At 45.5% G+C, this 16,764-nt stretch overlaps 2 protein-coding genes across 2 annotated transcripts in view; one reads left to right on the top strand and one right to left on the bottom strand.

Annotated features, from left to right (window-relative positions):
• Nucleotides 1-14,538, top strand: part of RADIL (Rap associating with DIL domain) — a 781,529-nt gene extending 766,991 nt beyond the window's left edge. The window contains exon 16 of the mRNA XM_069645514.1: nt 1,828-14,538. Coding sequence (XP_069501615.1) covers nt 1,828-1,930 — 103 coding nt within the window. The 3' untranslated portion in view covers nt 1,931-14,538. The remainder of the gene's footprint in view (nt 1-1,827) is intronic.
• AP5Z1 (adaptor related protein complex 5 subunit zeta 1) overlaps nt 14,293-16,764 on the bottom strand; it is a 497,387-nt gene continuing 494,915 nt past the window's right edge. The window contains exon 17 of the mRNA XM_069645515.1: nt 14,293-15,840. Within this exon, the coding sequence (XP_069501616.1) occupies nt 15,570-15,840 (271 nt within the window). The 3' untranslated portion in view covers nt 14,293-15,569. The remainder of the gene's footprint in view (nt 15,841-16,764) is intronic.

Genomic DNA, 16,764 nt, shown 5'->3' with positions numbered 1-16,764 from the left:
GGAAGGCGACCAATGCCGGCGCTTCCTAGAATGCCTAGAAGAGGCGGAGGAGTGACGAGACCGACTCCTGGAAGGAGACCCACTGGACTTCCGACGATGACGCGGAGAGTCACCCCTCGAGTCATCGGTTGAAAGCCCCGCAGACCTCGACTTCCGGGGCTTAGACACCCGGCCTACCGACAGCTTCTTCTTGCGTTCCCGCAAGGCCTTAGCAGTGAGCGACTGGCAGTCGACACAGTCGTCCATATCGTGGGCCTCCCTGAGGCACCGGAGGCAGGCGTCGTGCGAGTCCGTGACCGACATCTTGGACCCACAGTCCCCGCAGTTCTTGAAGCCCGGACGCGGGGTTGAAGACGAGAAAGACATTGCCACGAACAGGTCTTCACAACAAACCGAACAGGTTCAACGAACCGAGAATAGATAACAGCAACTCCAACGAGTCGAGGCGTACCGAGATTCACGAAGCGAACACGTTCGCGGAAAAAACGGAACTGAGGCTATGGGCGTTGTGCGTCCTACTTATCACATCGGGTGACGTCGGCCGTCGGAGGAGGTCCTCGGGGACGGCGCATCGACGTCATCGACGCAGACGCCAAAGATTTTCAGAAGCAGCACAGCTGTGGACATTACCTGTCATAGATATGGAATACGTCGGAGGACCCAATCCCCTCGAAGTAATTTTATAAGAATTACCATTGCCAGAAGAACTGTGAAGTGTTTCAATGGGCATGTTGGTAATTTTTCAGAGAAAGGACTAGTTTATTTATTTTGCACCGTAGCAAGTACAATTTACAATTATACAATACCACGCAAAAGAGCGCAAAACAGCCAAAAACCTAGGAGTGAGTAAGGCCTGGAGCACTGGAATGGGAGTGGGTGACCACAAAGGGAGAAAGGGAAAGAAAAGGAAAGAACAAACGAGAAGTATTGCGGGTTGTTTTTTTCCTGATTGCACTTTATTATTAAAGCCATTCAATATGTTCAATCCTATTAAACTACGGTTTGACACATTTTCACGTGATGACTTCTTTCGCTCCTGTGGCCTGCAAGTCTAAATTGCCCTATGCCGATTGTTGGCGAGTGGTTTGTGGATTTCCAACCAAGAAGGTAATTACGATTCCTTCATGGCAGTAATACAGCAAACGAACCAGCTATTATGCCCATAAAATGTTAACACTATCCAAATCGTTGATCTGCTAGATGCAAGGTGTGCAATGCTTGAAGGTAGCTGCGGCATTCAAATTTGCAAGAATTCATGTCAAACTTTGCCACTGTAATGTTGAACAAAGGTTTTGGCAATATAAGTGAGGCTTTGTGGTATTGAGTGCTTGAGGTTTATTTTCTTTATACTGCCACCTACGAGTTTATGTTAAGTATTGAAGGGTACTACATCTGTACTTGATATTGTCCCTTTTCATACTCTCTTATGGTTCAAACTAAATAAAGGGAATTGAAACCGAAAGAAAATTCCAATAATGTCCTTATGTGCCAAGGCAGGAGAAAGTAGCTCATCGTTTCTGCTTACTCCACTCCTGGTCTAACAGCAGAAGTCTGCCTAAACCTTCTTTGCGTAAAGCATTATTCAGTCTATTCACAAGCTCCATTTTACTATTAGTAGGTTTCCTTGAGCAATGACCTGTACCTTTAACACTACCCATGGATATTAAGAACTAAAGCATCTCAGGTGTACGATCAATGCTAGTTTCTTTGACGGGCTGAACAATAAGGCGGTCGTTCCACATAGTCTGACATATTAATTCTGAATGAAGCTTGCCTTTGTCTCTCAAGTTTCTAACCATTCTGCTCCTGGTTTCTTTCTCCTCGTAGCGCAGTCGATCTGATCCGTTCCGGAGGAAAGAAGCTGCGGTTCCTCGTTGCCAAGTCCGAAGTGGATGTTGTGGAGAAGATCAGTGCCGGCTGCACGAGCTAGTGATTGCAGCCCGAGTGACCTTCTCAGACACTATGAAAATGAAGGAATTGATCTGCTCACCGATTGAGCTGCAAGACAGATTAAAAGGGAACCTATAAAACTGTCTACGCTAAGCCCACCCTGCCAACGACGGACCATCAGCATTGATGATTGAGCCGGGCATGCCCAACAAGTCACACAAACCAGAGCACATATTTTCAAGGGATATCCCAAGATTGCATTGGTTTAAAGTATTAGATCCTGCTATGTTTTGTATAGGGCGGCTTCTTACCTTCTAAGTATATGATGGGCTATCGACCACCACCTTGCTGGTTAAATCATAGCTCATTTCAGTGCATCAGACTGCAACCTTTAACATGGTGTGCAAATCTGAACCCTCTGAACAATTTATCAGTATTATTTATTGTACTATGTTGTCCTTTTTATTTAATTAGTAATTTCATATTATCATTTTTGAATGATTTCACTTCTGTTAAAAGAAAGAGGCCTCATAAGAAGGTTCTCTGCATTGCTAGAGTGGCTGGCTCATGTACCATATTGACCCGTATCTGCACACTTCTGAATGTTACATGTTAATCATCTTTTTACTTTGTAGACATGTCCACACATCTGTAGCCCCTCTCGGTTGAGACAGCAGAGGGCCAGCATGACCCTTACCCGCACCTATGCCTTTTTTCTAGTAATCAATCTTGTTGAGCCTTTTTTGTTGTTGCATACATCAAATGGATTGATTCCCCTGGTGCCATTTGCTGTATGGTTAACATCTAAAAGGAGGGCTAGACTGAAGAGCCAGACGTGTTTTCTTCACATACGAGGAATATGTACATATGATTTTAATTTTTTTTTAAAGGAGATTATCTGCATAGTTCTTGGTTGCTTTGAAAACACAGTTGGAGTTTACATTTAAGTGGGGCCAACAAGCCCAGCCATTGTAAAAGGTGTTTTCTAATATCTCCCAAAGGCATACATAGGGACCTCTTCATAACACAAATCTGAGAAGACCTCGTCATCATTATGTAGTAACTTCACCAAACCTACTCATGTCTTGTTCTTCTTCTTTGAACAATTGAAACGTAACATTGTTGCTATCCCTGGAGGATATCATCTGAGAGTTCTACTTGCTGAGGGAAGGGTCTTTGGGTTGGCTAGTGAATGTCTTTAGAACAGCCACATACCCTGGCTCGTAAAGGAGGCCAATCGTTTCTAACATACAAAATAACATGGACAAGGAAGACTCTTTTTGTTTAGGGGGGAAAAGTATTTGCAACACTCATTCTCGTTGCCATAAATTGATCTGCTGCTGTGCAAGGGCAGATCCCCCCCCCCCCTCTAACCGCCCTTCGAACCCCTAAGCATCAACTGGTCGCTTTCTCTTCATGTTCAGATATAGACTCAATTTCTATTTCAAGTAATGGTTCCAACTGACTTAGTACGATGGCAATGCAGTGGGGGTGTCAGAATTGCACACCCATCTGGCTGATGGCAGAGCACTTCAATTTTTCAGGACTCAAGGGAACGCCATTCCCATGGCCACTAATACAAATACAAAAAAATTACCATAGTGGCAATGGTACTCATAATCCCTAGTCCCCTTTCTTCCTTACTATTGGAACATCCCCAGAATGGGGACTGGAAGTATTGCTATTAGTACACCGGGGTAATAATGGTGTTTTTTTTTCGGTTGCAAGACATGTCGCGTTTTGGCTGCTGGAACGTAGTCCGTTCTCCCTTTCCATGTCGGCCTGATAAAAGAATCTGCTAAGCAGTAGAATGCTGGGGACCGGCGCAAGATACGCGCCGCAAAGTGATTGGTGCGTAGATTTAATTGAGATGATGGCGTGCCCGGTAATGAATCATATTGCCAAGCAGCAGAATGAAGGTCTTTCCAGCATATCACAGCACAGTGGCACATGCAGCCACACCCCAGTTTGGCTCCTCCTGTGCATGCCCTGCACAACATTTAGTCCCTTCATCCAGTTGTACTTGGTAACTTTTTAACCAGGGAAGGTAGGAGGGCATATTGGGGAAAGGGGATTAAGATTGCTTTTGTCACTACAGGGATTAACCTTTTTTGTACTCTTACGCCACCCCCTTACTTTCCTCCATACTTTTGGGAGGTTCCTAAGCAGGTCTGGAAGAATGATGGAGGTTGGAAGTTTACTGATCTGCCACAAAGAGATTGCTAAATAAAGCTTTTCCAAATACAGCCTCACTTCTCAAACTAGAGTCAAGTGCATAGTGTTTGTAGAAGGCATGAAGGTGGTCACCTTGCAGATTTCTTCCAAAGGTACGTGCCTCTGGGGCGCAATAGAGGATCATTTTGCCCATAACAGATGTGCATGAAGGCCCTGTGAGGGGGGTCTTTTTTTCGCTCAACTTGTAGGCTTCCAGGATGGTGCAAAACAACAAACAAGCTGTAGTGCCTTGGAGGCTGCTGAGCCTGGGGTTCCTCCAATAACGGTCACCAAAAGCTGTGCTGTATTTTATACTCCTTTTGTTCTTTGGAGGTAGAATGTCAGAGCCCTCGCCATGTCCAGGTTGTGCAGAGACCAATTTGCCATTGAGTTGGTGTTCGCAAAGAACACTGGTAGCAAGATTTCTTGGTTGAGGTGAAAACTTATCACAACTTTAGGGAGGAAAGAGTGGTCCTGAGAATCACCTTCCCATAATCAAAGCTAATAGAAGGCTCCTCCCAGCAGAGGTCCTGGGAGTCACTCATTTGCAGGCCAGCGTAACGCCTGTGAGAAAAGATGTCTTGAGAGACACCCTTTGTAGAGGCCATTGGCTCAGAGTTTTTGCATTAGTGTTCAAAGTACCATATTCACGTACCAAGGAGCACTGGGTTTTCATTTTTGGCAGAAACAGTTTCAAGAGCTTAATGAAGTGCCTCTTCACAGCCAGATTTGCAAGAGAAACGCACCACAATCTCACATTTAAAGTAGGCACCAGGTACGCTATAGTTGACTGGACACACAGACAACCAATTCAGCTAAACGAGTTACGAAGGAGAGAACTTCATTGATAAACAAATCCAGTAGATTGATAGTCCCAAGACACCAATAGTAAAAACGGGTATATTTACTGGTATTCTGGTTCTTGGTTAAGCCCTTCCTTGCAGCCTCAATAAGCTCAATGTTTCTTTGTGAGAGACCCACGTCACCATATTCTAGCTCCCCAGGGTCCAGGCCTCTAAGGAGAGTGATTAAAGGAAGGGGCCAAGTGCCATCCCCCCGATTGACACATAAGGGGCAGGTGATCAATGAAAAGCCATGGCAGCCGCCACTTCAGATATCTGAGACCCATATTCATTTCAGCCAATTCAATGACATCAGAATGAGGTGACAGCCTGCCATCCATTTCAGCAGGACCTTGGTTAATCATGGTACAGAGTTTGATACAGAGTTTGACAATCTGAGGGCAGGAGAAAAGCACCCCTCCTTGAGAAACCTAACCCTCTCCCTTCCACAAGGCATATGAAAGGCACCTCTTGTTGCTATTGTTGCCAATAAATCCCAAAGGGTTGCCCCCTAGGCTTGGACGATTGGAGCCAGTATATCCATATGGAGCTCCCATTTGTGTAGGACATGAGACTGACAACAATGTGTCTGCAATGAGAGACAATTTGGAAAATATGTTTTAGACACCAACGCCATATTTTTAAAGCCATGAGGCTTAACACAGCATGGTCCCCCTGCCTGTTCACATAGAACATTGCTGTAGTGTTGTCCTTTTAGGTCAACACCCGATGACCCTGAAGCAGTGGATAAAAGGCCTTCATGCGGAAGAAGATAGCTTTCTGCTCTAAGTAATTGATGTGTTGCAGAGTCTCCTCCAGCTCCCAGAGCTCATGGACCTCCAAGTGGTCCTTCAACCCCCAGCCCTTCACAAAGGAATCTGCAAACAGACACCTCGCATGGAGGGGGCGTGGAGAAGACGACATCGCTCGAGAGTTTGGAGTCTTCCATCAAACAGAAGGTTAAGGTGCATACCGGAGGAAAACAGAATTGAGTCGTGTGTGAGGCAGAGTCCTGTGGTCAGCGATAGGCATGTTGGGGTTGACAAAATCAGCCTGGCATGGTGAACCAGCAGGTTATACAAAGCAATCATGCCAAGCAACCGCTGGAACGTGACAGCAAGAAGCTGAGTGCTCGTTAGGAACTCGTCAGCAGAGATTCTGTATCCTTTCCAGTGGGGCAGACTCTCCCCACCACCCAGTCTCAGTTAAGGTCTATGTGTTGCATTATCTGGGTCGAGGTAAAGGCCGATATGTCACCGTGAGGCCCAGCACATGGGCCAGTTGGAGGATGCAGTCAACTGATTGCATCACCTGGGAAGGAGAGGAGCCAGAATCAGCTGGCAGATGTGAATGCCGTGATGGACATTATGGAGTCCATCACAGTGGTGAACTCCCTCACGGTCTAATTCAGTCCAAAGAGCAGGACCTTGTAGTAGTAATGGGCATCTAAAATTGAGAAGGGGAGGAATTCTTGTTTACGGGGCCTCAAATTCCGTATGTGCATTTAGTCATTCTGCCAATCCTGGCACAAAGCCATCCCACTCAAGGGCTGAAAGCATTTGGCTCAGAGTGGCCGTCTTGAATCTTTCTTTCTGCAGGGAATTGTTGAAGCTAGGGACTTCGGGGGTTATCCTCCATCACACCTATTGCAAACAGCTTCACTAATTTATGAAGGCCCTCCAATTGATGGAAAAGTTGCTAAGGGGGATGGGGAAATTGGAGTCTGTACCCACTCCACACTACGGCAAGTGTCCAAGGATTGGAGGTTCTCCTTCCAAGATGGTAGGTAATGGATATTCATCCCTGTATTGGGGTGGCATGCTGCTGGAACTTCAGGCCATCTATGTTTGGCTTAGTCACTCTGGGTGGCAATGGTGCCAAAGAAGCCTTTTGCTCTGTGCAGTCTTTTTCTTGGCTGAGGGCCATATGACTGAGCATGTTAGGATGCACCGAAAGCCACCAGAGCTCCTGCGCTGACTTTTCTTTTGAGTGTAAGAAATAGACTTTGAACTTGGCCTGGTGATGGCCAACAGGCTTTTGGTGCTTAGTGCACGCATCTTCTCCTTCTTAGGTCCCCCATTCATAGTAGGATGGAAATGAGTGAGCCCAAATGGAGAGACCCCTGGAATTTCGGAACATCTGGAAGCAGTTTGATTCTTTTGAACCAAGAAAACATTCTCAGATCCAGGTATAGGCACGTTCCCTTTGTTGCTGTGTGAGCAAGTTCAGCTGTGGACTCCAGGGTGCCATGGACAATGAGTTTTGCCTCCCCTAGCATAGCAAGGACTTGTTCCTTCCTGTCACCAGTCAGGTCCAACACAAAGTCCTCCATTTCTTGGCAGAACTGACTATTGATGCAATCCTCTGCTCTTGCAGAGGTCACTTGGTGCAAATGAAGTGCACTGTTGCTTTACACTTTTTTCCCATGCTATCTAGGGTCTTCTCCTCTCTGCTTGAGTGGATAAAGGTAGTAATGCCAGAGGCTGAGGTTGACGCAAGCTTGTTTTAAGCCAAGGGAACAGAAGCAACAACTAATGGTGCTGGGATGGGTGAGGGGTTGGAGCCAACGCACTTCTGAAAAGCACATGTCAGTAAAATGTATCCCATTTTTATTTTTTAGGTTGAGGCACGTTGGGGCTTTGCCCAGATTTTCAAAGCCTCTCTAATTACATCTGCCTGAAGGGGCAATTGACCTCTTTCTGGCTTGCTGGCTTGAAGTACAAGATGTCTGTGAGCGCTCAGGTCTTCACCAAGCAGTATCTGGCAAAGGCAACTCAGGGAACTCCATGACATCAGCGATCATTTTCATCGTTCCCTCATCCTCCCTGGTCTCCAAAAGGGAGCCACGGGGGGGGGGGGGGAGTCGATCCTTGTCCTCTACTGCTTCTTTATTGGAAGGTGCAGTCAGTTATTTTCTGAATTAGCACTCTTTAGTGCTAGAAGAGGGTCCACTGCCAGCACTGTGCTTGTGCTGGTTATAACCACGTTAGCCCAAGTTAAAGAAGGCTCTCGTCTGACCCTGGGCAGAAAATTATGGAACCAACTCTTAAGTGCCTCACCCCCTGGCCTGAAATAGTCCTCTGGCCTACCCCTCCACCCCCACAATTCAGCATATTGGTTGCTGGGTAAGGGCTTGTGTGCATAGGCCTGATGTCCTGGGTAAAACTAAGCCTCTTGGTGCCTATAAGGAAGGGTGCCGGAAGAGCAAACTCAAAAATGGTTTGCGTACTGGCTGGCGATAACCACACACTGAGTCAACCATGTCTCAAACTTGCCAAATTTGGTGGAACAAGCTTCGATATACATGCACACTGAGAAAGGAATAACCTCCCCCTTTGCATAAGAAAATCTCCATCTCTGGCTGACTTCAAGAAAGCTATAAAAATGTGCCTCTTTAATTCAGCAGTCAAAGGGCCTTCCCATGCCCTGACTATCCTTGGCTCTGCCTTATGTTGTTTGTCTGTTTTGTTTTGTGTGCGCTCTGAGGCCCATGGGCATGTGGTGCTTTAGAAAAATTTAAATAAATAAAAAACATGCAGTGAAAATGTGTAAATAATGGGGGCCTGCACCATGCTCGGCGTAGCCCGAGGAGGAGGTACCAGCTCATTTGAAGGCTTGATTGGCAGCTCATTCTCCTTGGAGTCCAGAGACAATTCCTCTGAAGCTGAAACATCTGGCGAACTCTTTTGTGCACGTTTCTGCCATCTCTGCAAACCTTGCTTGGGGCAGCCGCTAGGGTGTCTAGTGATGTAAGAGTACTTGGTATATCGTTTACAGATTGGCAGTATGGGGTACACAATGTTAGCTAAGTATTGCCACACATTTTACTGCATTCTCTTACAATGTTAGGTTGCAATGCCATATCATTTGCGACAATACATGGTCTGCATTTTTTACCTCAAAATGAGGACTAGTCATGATCCGCAATCTGAGTGCACATGTGCCATTGTAAAGGTACAACCAAGAGCCAGGAAGCAACAACAGCCTCATTCCCGTCTTCCTCCACCTCAACTAAAAGTCTTCACTACTAAAATCTTATATCCTTACACACTTCATTAGATGTCCACCAGGTTTAGTGTACTTCGCAGAGACTCTATCCATCGTTTAGAATAACAAGCATGTTGTCCATTTTTGCACTCCATGGCTAACCCGCCCGGTTTGTAACTACCGCAGACGTAATGTTCATATCGGCACATAGGTAACCGGTACCTCCGGCTTGCATCCATCGACACCAATGGTTTCTGCATCTGCCTTCCTGCTATCCGACTAACACAGCCTGTCCTGCTTTCTTAGAGCCATGTACAGCAAGGCCACAGTTATTGGCAGAAGGGCGTTATATAAAACCAATTTACATTACCATTCTGCAAACTGTTAACACTTACTTCAATGGAGAACCTAATGCAGGACTGCAGATTTTACAAACCCTGTGCAATTTTAGCACAGTAGAAAATAATGCTGAACATCAGAGTTTACTTCAACGCAGAATTCTGATTGGCTGTCATAGTATGTATTGACTGCCATTACAAGGTTACTGCACCAGTCCCTTGAAATGGCCAGGCTCATCATCTGACAATGTTCTCAAGCATAAACATATAAAACATTCAATTGTGTATGGAAATACAGTCCCTCCATCTGAGCAAGAGCGTGCCTAAATTCTACTCATCTTCTAATGCTGACAACCCTACAATGGCCTTTCCTGTCTCCAACACCCCCCTGTCTATGTGAAATCTATGAATTTAGGGTGGGAAATTGCTTGTGGGGAGTAATCCCATTTTGACCCATGTTCGTTTTCCTTAAACATCTGGTACATTTTGTAGACAGATTAGCAACACTGCGGTTCACGCATTGTTCTGTTGCCTCTTCCTTATGCTATAGTCTAATCTTGTGCACCTCTTATTCAGCTCTTTTATGGATTCATCCACCTGGCTTTATGTCTTTTGCTGGTATTACTATGTTGCAAGATAGGCCTTCACTGAAGTGGAATCAAAACCGTGCTAACATCCCAACAACCAAATGATTCAGATCCCCTGCCAGCACCATAACTGTGCCACACAGAGGTCAGTCGGATATCACATTCATGACTGCTGTCTGCTCATATAGTCGGGAATATTTTACGTACCCAAGCAAGACGATACACAGAGAGGTGCTTACCAGCCAACTGTGGGAGTTGGGGTTAAGTGCTGGCTGATACATTTGTAATAGCCCAACATTCCTCTATCTATCATTGCACGTCCATTGCACTCTTTGTGGAAGTACCCATGGTGCAGTTTGTTACTGGCAACTACAGAGTAAACATTAATCATATCTGAATGGAGGACCTCACATGTATAAGTAGTTTCATATGTCCAACTGTGTATAACAGGACTGTTGTTGATTAACGGTCATGCTGATGGCATTATAAAACCTGGCAACCGTGCTCGAATGACGCATAGACAGCACTGCGGATTATGGGTACTATTCCCAGCTTCTCGCTCCCTTGGCCTGTCGCTGTAGGGTCCTTCGTCACACCCCTGCCCCGCCCGCGCAACCTCCCTTCTAAGCAGTGGGACTCCAGCTTTCCCCCTCTGCTCCAGATGTCCCTCCCACTGGCAATCCAGATCGTGGCAGGAGGGGAGTCTCCCTTTCTAATCACAGTCATCCATCATCAGGAGATGACCATTTCACACTCTGTGAGGAGCAAGATTGCAGATCACTGCAGTTAATGAAGAAATATCCAGACAATGTGCATGCTGTAATTTATGATCCCACGGCGGGTATTCCCATCTTGATGGGTATCCCAGAGAGCGCAGAAATACAGCTTATTGGACACCATCCAATCACCAAGCTGTAGACCCATATTACAGCCCCATTTAAGTCTGTGCCTTGTCTTCTGCTAGCCAGATAAATGAGTAGGCTGTCAAGATTCCTCCCACCTCACCATACTACAAGAACCAGTCTCTGATAAGCGGTGAACATAACGGAGGAAGTTTTCATGAAAGCCCACCTTTCACACTAGCAGGTTCAACAGACCCCTTACTTGCATTAGTGGTTGCTGCCAGGCTCCTGTCCTGAGAGAAATGTATTTTTCTTTATACATTCTTTTAATTTCATATTTTCTATAAGTCGATTTTGCTTCCTACACACAGCTAATGCATTGCACAACTCTGACTCAGTGTATTTGCTATTCTGCTATGATTGCAAGTATCAATTCATTCAGTCAGCTGGTTCCACGGGAACAGTGGCCTTGCACCATTCATTTGCCCTCCCGCAGCAGGAATCCGCATGTCCCGCAATTAACTTTACGGCTCATGTCAAAGGTAGCAGAAATAAGACATTTCATCCATGTAGATTCTAGCTTTCACATTGGAACAGAAACACGTGGGAAGTTTTCAATTTCTCCTTCCAGCATTAATGTAAATCATAACACATTCATTAGATTGTGAAAAGTAGGGCGCAGTCTCAGCCTCAAAATGTTAGAGCGAATGCCTGTTTAAAACGCTGCCTCACTGCTGAAATGTAGAACACGAACAGTATAAGGGTGCACACTTCCTTAGGTCCCAGGTGGCCCCCTCGATCAGAGCATTTCCGAAAGCAAGTACTGCTTCTTTGGATGGGTCAACACTTCTCAAGAGGAAGTCCACTTTTACCCTGCCACCTCTGAACTCAGGCCATCTTCCAGATCGCCATCACCACAGACTACACTCAGATTGGGTCATGCCAACATGGGATCCTAATTGTAGTTAAGAGTTTCATTGCACTCCCCCGTCGACTCATTGCCAAGCAAGAGCTGTATAAAGCAAACCATAATCCCAGAATCTTGAAATTACTAATCCTACTTTCAACTTGAAACCTGTCTGGGGTGTTGGGGGAATAAAGCAACAGGCGCAGAGCATTCTTCCAGAAAAGTGTCCTAATGCAAATGGTAGCATTCTGCCAGTAGTGCCAAGAGGATAGTTTTAACCTGTGCCTCAGTTTTCATTCTCCTTTCCATTTTCACATTTACACTATCTCGTGGCCGACAATACATCCAGGACCACTGTATGAACCCCTATCACACCAATAAAGCTGTCTTTTGCAACTCGGATCCCCAAAGGCAGCTCATCCTTATTAAGGATCTCCCTGTTTTTAAATCTACCAAGTAATCTACTCCACATGCCAGAAATGATGGTATTCACTGTTGTGACAACAGCTCCACAATTCTAGCACTAACTAATAGTTCAGCTCCAGGATTGCACTGATAACCTACATCTAGGCTGATAGGAACAATAGCCAGATGAGCAAGGAATGGCAGCAAATCCGAGGCTCAGAGAGGAAATCAAATGAGAGGAGATGTTTAAAGCAGACACAGGAAATTAGGAGCAGGCGAGCATGGCAGGATAGAACATCGGAGGTGTGAAAGCAAAGGGCATGAAAAACAGGCGGGGACTGGGGGTGTTCATACAAACGGGCACGAAGACACGTGGTTTGGGTGGGCGTCAGCAGAAGAGGTGGTTTGAAACAAACAAGAAAATGAAATGGTGAATCTGGATAAATTAACAATAGATACAAGATCCATCAGCATTTCCTTTTGAAGAACCCTTGAAGCAGACCAACCGACATTTTTCAATTGGATTAAGTAAACCATGAAAGGTGTATACTTTGACATAGTTTCTTAAGAGTTTTTTGAGTGGCTGTGAAAATCAAAGGACTATCTCTCAACGCAGAAGAATGTGTCCGTCATAGCAATGATTGCATTCCGCATTGCTCCCTATAGGAAGAAATGACAGCCCAACACCAACCCCATCCATGATAAGAAGGACCTTTGCCTTCTGAACTCCTACGGGACTGTACTGGAGGCCAGAAGAGGTAGTGCCACCCCGCAGTTACTTAGAGAGAAGCCAGGGATGCTGCGGGAATACATGTTGTACTCTACATTGTCCGCCTAGTGATTTCCTGATACCCCTGCTCTCCCCTAGGAATGATTCAGGTAGTAGCCTGCCGTACACGAGGACCATGCAGAGCATATCATTCCAGGTGGCTTAACCGCCATTGCCTGGAGAAACCATTTTCCACCATGGGGTCTATTTGGATATGTTAACAAGGTGAGCTTCAGTGCCCTTTCATTGTTTTGGGGGGTCACTGGGGACTCGCCCAGTACCCCTCTTCCCCCGAGTAAGAAATAACCATGATCAAGATAGTAACCTAGGTCCCTGTTTAAAAGTTGGTCAAATAAAGTTCTAATATTTCTTTGATTTGTTTCACCAGGTGAGAAGCGGCACTGGTCCGATTCTGAGCCCAAAACTGTCCTTCAACTGTCCATTCTTCTTCATCTAGCATTCGAGTCTGCTGCCATCTTACATAGTGAGCACACCGTGGCCTCTCAAGTGTGTGCATCAAAAAAGGTTTTAAGAATATAAGTTCAGCTCAAATGTAATCAACTTTTTGCAACTAATGAAAACTTAGTTTCGGGATGTTTTTGTTTGTAGTTTGTACGGCAGTGGCCACAAACTTTCTGTAGAAACAGTTCAACCATTCTCAAATGTGTAACACACCAAACACTGTTTGGTGGGTATAAAAACACCAAAAAACGTGAAGAAGATTCCGGCACAACAACCATATCATAGTAAAATAACCTTTTCTTTGAAAAAGAAGCAGTCAGTTGTTACAAACGTTACATGAAAGATGGCACCTTCAACTAACTGCGCAATAATTAATCCAGGATACAAACATTTGACCACTTCCTCACGAGAAGTCTTAATTGGCACACATTACACAGTTCAATGCACATAATATTATGCTTAGTGGTAAATAAACACCATTTTATGGGTGTATAGTAATTTACTTACTTGGAAAACAAACCCCACTCCTTCACAATAAGCAGAAGAGAACAACACTTGTAGGCTTAAGATGTTTGCTGAATCACAACAAATAACTTTTCGTGTATAATATTTAATAACATAGCTCATTGATAGATGTCCACGCTTAAAAGATGGAGATCGTAAATGCCTAAGTGAATGGAGCTTGCGTATCAATGAGAACAGTAGAAGCTGTCCCTCCCAAATATTTGTGCACAACCTTCCTGAGATCAGCCATTTTAAATTGAGACATCTTTATGCCGTGCTGCTACAGGAGCAGTATGATCCAGGTGTACCTTGCAAACATAACATTTTTCCTTCCAATTCCTGGAAATGGCTGCCCCATAATCTATGCGTTCATTTCCATGTCGATATCGCAAGTTGTCTGCGACAATTCACCATCAACCTATGGAGCAACTTTCCAGGGCCTTCTACAGCGGCACTGAGGCCCAAACACATTTTATCAAACAACATCAACATGCAAGTCTGCAGAGCAGTTCATTGTTAAAGAGAAAAGTGAAATCCCCAAAAAGTGCGATCTGATCTTTTGTGTTTATTCTTTTGATCATTTAAATCATTGCGGACCTGGTCTCCTCTGTACACAAATGAGCATACAGCCGGTTTGTCCTCGATGGTTAACAACAATGTTAATACTGTGTATGGTATAATGTATATAATTCAGAGATTTATAACGCAAGCAAAGAAATCTGTTACGGAAATGCAGAGTTAGTATTTTTCCTGAATTTAAAAAATAAACTGGACCAAAATCTTTTGTTAAACCCATGTTCTTCCTTGGTATATAAAGGTGTTTTGCAACATAAGGTAAGAAAGCTGGGCGATGAGTATTTGACAGTCTGAGGAGGGTGACTCTCCTACAGGGTGACACGTTTTAGCAGAATCGGTGCTGGCAGGGGCTTTCTGCGCGAGATCACTGGAGTGTACAGTGTTTTCGAGGGACTCCTCGCGACTCGAACAGGAAAATCACCAGGATTCTTATGATTACTCGTACAAAATGTCTTATACAGGCGAGCACCACCACCGAGGCTTGTCTCAGTGGCAGAAATGCAGGATGCTCCTTCATAGCAGTAACTATCAGGGGCCAGATTACAGTAACACTGCACCGGTGCAAGGGCACGTTTGCACGATATTAGCACTAGGGCAAAGTGTGCCCTATTTCTAAAAACACGGTCATATTAGAAAACCTTTGCACCATGGTGGCAAAAGCAGTTTGGCATATTAAAAGCACTAGGGCGAAAAAAAGACAGAAAAATGTGCCCCAGTGCTAATACGATTGGTATTAGCACTAGGGCAAACTTTGCCCTGGTGCAAAAATACATTAAAAATATCACTTTTTTCCACCAGGGCATTTTTTCCCAGGTGCTTATAACCGCATCAAGCTGCAGTTGCCATCTTGCAAACGTTTTCTAATATGACCCATTGTCTTAAGAAACAGGGAAAAGTCCCCCAGTGCTACTGCCCTGAAAACTTGCACTGGTGCAAAGTTTCTGTAATCTGGCCCGATGCCCAATGATGTAATTATTAAGTGCGCTACCATTAAACTGGTAAGGCTCTAAACCAGCATCTCGCCTCCACAGGCAAGAATCCAAACCCAGCAGAGCACATAACCACCTCAGAAACACGTGTGCCAACCAAGGTGGGTCCTGGTGGCTGCCAAACTGGTGAAGTACTTTGCTACCTGCAAACCCAAGTCATCAAAGCCGTGTCTGCCATTCAGGGCTGGCTTTCTGTCCTCTTAGTGAGCGGCGCCATACCCGGGCCTAGACTGACACTCCGATGAGAGGCCCTCGCTTCAAGCAGGAATAAAGCTGGTGTCCCGCTCCAGGAGCCGGCTGGCAGTCCTCGTGGCAAGAGGCAGCGAGACGCAGGCATCGCGGTGAAAGCGGGGGCTCGCCACTTCTGCAGACTGGGTTAGAACGAACTGGGCCACACTGGGCATTTTCAATAGGTTCATGAGCTCTGTGGCACGGATATAAATCTCTTCACTGTCCTCCTCGCCGTACACCGAGATCATGGCCGCGCTCTGGACGCACGACCTCATCTTGGACAGGTAGAGGGACACCCTGTAAAGAGGAAGCATATGTCGTAACTTACGCAACAGCAACTTTCAACAAAAAAACACAACACCACGTACAGGTGTGTGACGTTCTAAATCGTATCACTTGCATGTTCAGGCAATCTGACAGTTGCTAACAAATATTTCTGTGAAACAAGCTTTTTCTAGCCAGTTTAAGCATAAATGCCCGCAGTCAGTAGTAAAGGAACAACAGCAGTTCGCCTCAGAGTTCCTTTACATAGTCTTAACATGACATCATTAAAAGGGCTGCCAGAACTATGAACACAACATTGTTGAATTATAGCCAATCGGGATGCTTGGATAACAGGCATTACATACTGTTACATGTGCGCATTCATGGCAGCCTCATTGGCAGCCTCATTGGCAGCTCTGGCCCACACCCACTTACACTCGTGCTCTGGCTGTCACCTACCACCTCCTGCCATCCCCTTGGCCCGCCTCTCATCCTCTGCCCATGCAACACTTCCTCGCCATTTTTCACCCTATCTCTCTGGCCTATAAAGAAATGGAGGACGTTCTTCGTTCTTACCCGGCAAAGTACATCTGTCCATTTTATGTTGGCCATTGAGTTTCTTTTTTTTTTTTTTTACAAAAGCACGAGATGTACACCCCCCTACCCCGCTCACACGCCCCCCCCAACCCCTGCCCCCCCCCCCCCGCGCGCACACACACACACTCCAGATATCATCCTGGACCTGGCTGGGGACAGATTAGCAATAAAGACCAGTTTCGCGGGTGGGAACAATCCACAGTGCTCAGGTCTATTAACTTGTGTGGGATACTATTTCCACAGAGTATGGCCTGCCAAACTCCTCATTATCGCTTAGTTACCACTCAGGAGGTGTGTGTGCCGGAGCCAATGGATGCCTCAGAATGCTGGCATTAACAGGTGCTACTGGCCTGAATGCTA

This window comes from Ambystoma mexicanum, chromosome 2p (genome assembly GCF_040938575.1).
Source record: "Ambystoma mexicanum isolate Mex_15411 chromosome 2p, UKY_AmexF1_1, whole genome shotgun sequence".
Lineage (NCBI taxonomy): Eukaryota > Metazoa > Chordata > Amphibia > Caudata > Ambystomatidae > Ambystoma > Ambystoma mexicanum.
This window is presented reverse-complemented; position numbering and strand designations above follow the sequence as displayed.